Genomic DNA, 3632 nt, shown 5'->3' with positions numbered 1-3632 from the left:
ATATATATATATATCATAGCATGTTTTAAAAACTAAAAAATACAAAAAACATCATACCATAGTATGTCTTAAAAAGCAAAAAATGTCATAAAATAGTATATTACAAAAACTTGGAAAAAAAAAAAGTTGTGGTATGCTAATGCTTGTATAGTATGTGATAAATACTTCAAGAACAACAAACACGCACACACACATACGAACCGTGGCAGGAACTCCATCCAGTTGTCGAGCTCCGTGATTGGACACCAGGATGCCGTCAACACCGTAGTTTAGAGCTTGGACAGCATCCTCACCTGAACACACACACACACACACAAACACACACACACACGCAAAGAAACAAATAAAGAGTTGTTGGTTGATTGTGATTTTGGTTTTAATATTTTACATTAGACATTAGATATGTCGGCATAGCTGATAATTGGCAAGCTAGAAGTGAGGCCCTGGTGACATAACTGAGCTTTTACCAACAACTATACAACACTGACCTTAATCAGTGGGGTAAACAAAAGGTGTGTGTGTGTGTGTGTGTTTGTGTGCGCACGCACATACCATTAAGTACTCCTTTCACAATCACAGGAAGGCGCGTGTGTTTTTTCAGCCATGTGATGTCGTCCCAGCACAGAGTGGGGTCTATTGCTTTTGCAACATAAACCGCCAGACCACTGTCGTTGCCATAGTTTCCCTCAGAGAACGCCAGGGAGGCTGATGAGAAGTTAGACATGCTGGACACACACACACACACAAACACACACACACACACACACACACACACACACACACAGAGGTGATTTAGCATGGGGCACACTCTGTGGTTTCCATGGTGGAATTTGGGAATTTGTTATTTCCCCGTGTTGTTTCTGGTTCCTACCTGAGGTGCGAGGGCAGTTTAAAGCGGTTGCGCATGTCGTCCCATCTCCTCCCCAGGTATGGCGTGTCCACGGTAACAAAGATGGCCTTGTAGCCCGCCTCCTCTGCCCGGCGGACCAATGACAGTGTGAGCTCTCGGTCTTTGTAGATGTAGAGCTGCAGCCACAGGACGCCGCCTGCCGAGGTGGTCATTGCTGACATCACTTCCTCTATGGTGGAGGTGGCCCAGGAGCTCAGCATCATCCCTGTCCCCACTGCTCGGCATGCTGGGTAGACACATAATATTTCTGGTGTTAATGGTGCTTTCTGGAGTAGTTAAAAAAAGGAGCTGCAAGGAGCTAACTTAAGATAGATTCTATCTAGAATCTTATCAAATCTTGAACATGAATCCTTCCACAGATCTAGATGACTCAGATAACTTACACTGTAAAATCTGAATTATTCTCTCAGTTATTTTCATATTCTAGTCACTGTTATGTCTGTGTCTGTGCAAGTTCAATTCTATATTATGTTGCGTGCATGACGCTAATTCGACATTATTCAATACTGTCTTGTCTTTCTATTTAATGATATAATCAAAAGATGCTGTTATGCTATTAAAATTAGTTTCGTTCTGTCTTCTCAAGTTACACTCTGTGTTCACAGTGTTTGTGTCTGACAGAAAACTATTTTGATAATTGTCATAAGTATATATTTTCTATATTGTTTTACAGAATTGTGTGTGTGTGTACCTCTCGCTGTAGCTGTCTCTCCGTCAGGATGAGCCATCCTCTGCATGGCTGTAGCTGCAACACAGAGCGGCATGCTAAGCTTCTGTCCCAGCACGGAGACAGAGAGATCCACTGAGGACACATTCCTCAACACCCGCGGGACAAGATACCACCTGCACACACACACACACACACACACACACACACAGTGGAACAACAATAAACCAAACTTGGCATGAGGGTTAGGAGATACTGACTGAATTTTCTTTTTGGGTGAACTATCTCTTTAAGTTTCACGGGGTTGATTGTGTTGAATGGAGCAGAAATCATCCTAACTTTCTGTGTTATTAACTAAAGTCTGCAGTGTGGAGAGAAGCTGTATTCTATTTGCTTTATCATATTTTCGTGTATTCATGCTGTACGAGTGGTTCCTGCTGCATCTGTTCAGTGTTTTACATCTGCAGTGACACTGTGGGAACACCGTGAGTATCTAACAGCTGGGGACCAAACCGTCTCGTGTGGAAAAAGTTGGTTTTAATCCTTTGAAACCTGGATCAGCATCAGTTTTCTAGTGCCGCGTTCAGACAACTTCCCCAAGGTCTTTAACCCTTTGAAAACTGAGCAAATTGGATCAATCTCTTAAAAAAAAAGAGGGAAGGCAAAAGGCAATGACCAATTTCCCACAAAATGTAAGAAATTAGTAAAAAAAAAAAAAAAAGTTTAAAAGTAACTTTTTGGGAAAAAAATAAATGGGAAAGATGTCCAGACAACTTTAGTTTTTAGAATCATATATTTAAAATGCTGTTTTAGAACAAAAAAATGTTTATTTTAACCTTTTGGGTTTACTTTTTTAAATTAAATTTAAAAGTATTTTTTATTTATTTATTTTGAACAAATTTCTTGCGATTTGTCTTGTTACATTTTTTTAATAAATCAAACCAATTTGCACAGATTTTAAATGGTTAACCCCCATCAGTGTTGAGGTGGGTAGTGAGCTGGGTTTGTAAATGGTTTGCCTTTTATTCTCATCAAACAAGAAGTCGTGATTTACATCAGTGATGTGTGATATGTTTGCTGAACCAATGGAATTGTAATCATAAAGCTCAGCACACGCACGCACGCACGCACGCACGCACGCACGCACGCACACACACACACACACACACACACACACACACACACACACACACACACACACACACTCTGCAGTTTGCCATGAGCCATAAAAGTTATCAAAACTGTAATCAAAGCTTTGATCTCACAGCAGAGTCATTAAAACAGTTTGTTTGTTTTGTCTGTGTAGGAGACGGTCAGGCTCGGACACTGTGGGACTCTGGACTTGCTGCACAGTTGATGAGTGAAAATCCTGAGCAGAGATCTGTAATCATTAACCTGCAGGACGATTCATCTGCCCTGACCTTTTTTTATTAACTCTTTGAAACCTGGATTGACATCACTTTTCTTGTTGCTGCACTCAGATGCTGTTTACAGATATTTACACCTCTGAACCCCAAGCACACTGGTGCGATTTCTCTCAACAAAAAGGCCACTTGGAAAGAAATGTCCTGCAAATTGAACAGAATTAGTTCATTTAGAAATATATTATTTATTATTGTACTTTTATTTTAGGAAAAAAATGTCCAGAGAACTACATTGATAAACATGATAGTTTTACATTATAAATTATCATACAGAATTGTCTTAATATTGAAGCAGTTTTTACGTCATTTCCTTGTTTGGCTGAAATGGCCTTGAAAAAAGTGCTAAAATTGTACGTTTTAAGTTTAAACGTAGTTTGTTTTAAACATAGTTTAAACGCCTTTCTAAACATAGCTTAAAACAAAATAATAATTTAAACATAGTTTAACACAAAAGACAAATACCTTTTCAGAATTATTTTTCAAATAGTTTTCTGTCTTTTTTTTCTTTTACTAATTTTCAGTTCATTTTCTTGTCACCTTTTCCCAATTTCTTGCAATTTGCAGGACATTTCTTGCCAAATTGCTTATTGCCATTTTAGCCGTGTTTTTAAATAAAATCAAACTCATTTTA

At 38.8% G+C, this 3632-nt stretch overlaps 1 protein-coding gene across 1 annotated transcript; it reads right to left on the bottom strand.

The window, feature by feature from the left end:
- Positions 1–201: 201 nt before the first annotated feature.
- On the bottom strand, positions 202–1753 carry LOC121967011 (hydroxyacid oxidase 1-like; the record flags this gene model as incomplete). The annotated part of the gene is made up of 4 exons (XM_042517068.1): positions 202–293; positions 553–725; positions 872–1136; positions 1602–1753. Coding segments are annotated over 4 exons (682 nt in total), but the record flags the coding sequence as incomplete, so codon positions are not given.
- Between the last annotated feature and the right edge of the window lie 1879 nt (positions 1754–3632).

The sequence above is a fragment of the Plectropomus leopardus genome, unplaced genomic scaffold, assembly GCF_008729295.1.
Source record: "Plectropomus leopardus isolate mb unplaced genomic scaffold, YSFRI_Pleo_2.0 unplaced_scaffold26623, whole genome shotgun sequence".
In the NCBI taxonomy this organism is placed as follows: Eukaryota; Metazoa; Chordata; class Actinopteri; order Perciformes; family Serranidae; genus Plectropomus; species Plectropomus leopardus.
This window is presented reverse-complemented; position numbering and strand designations above follow the sequence as displayed.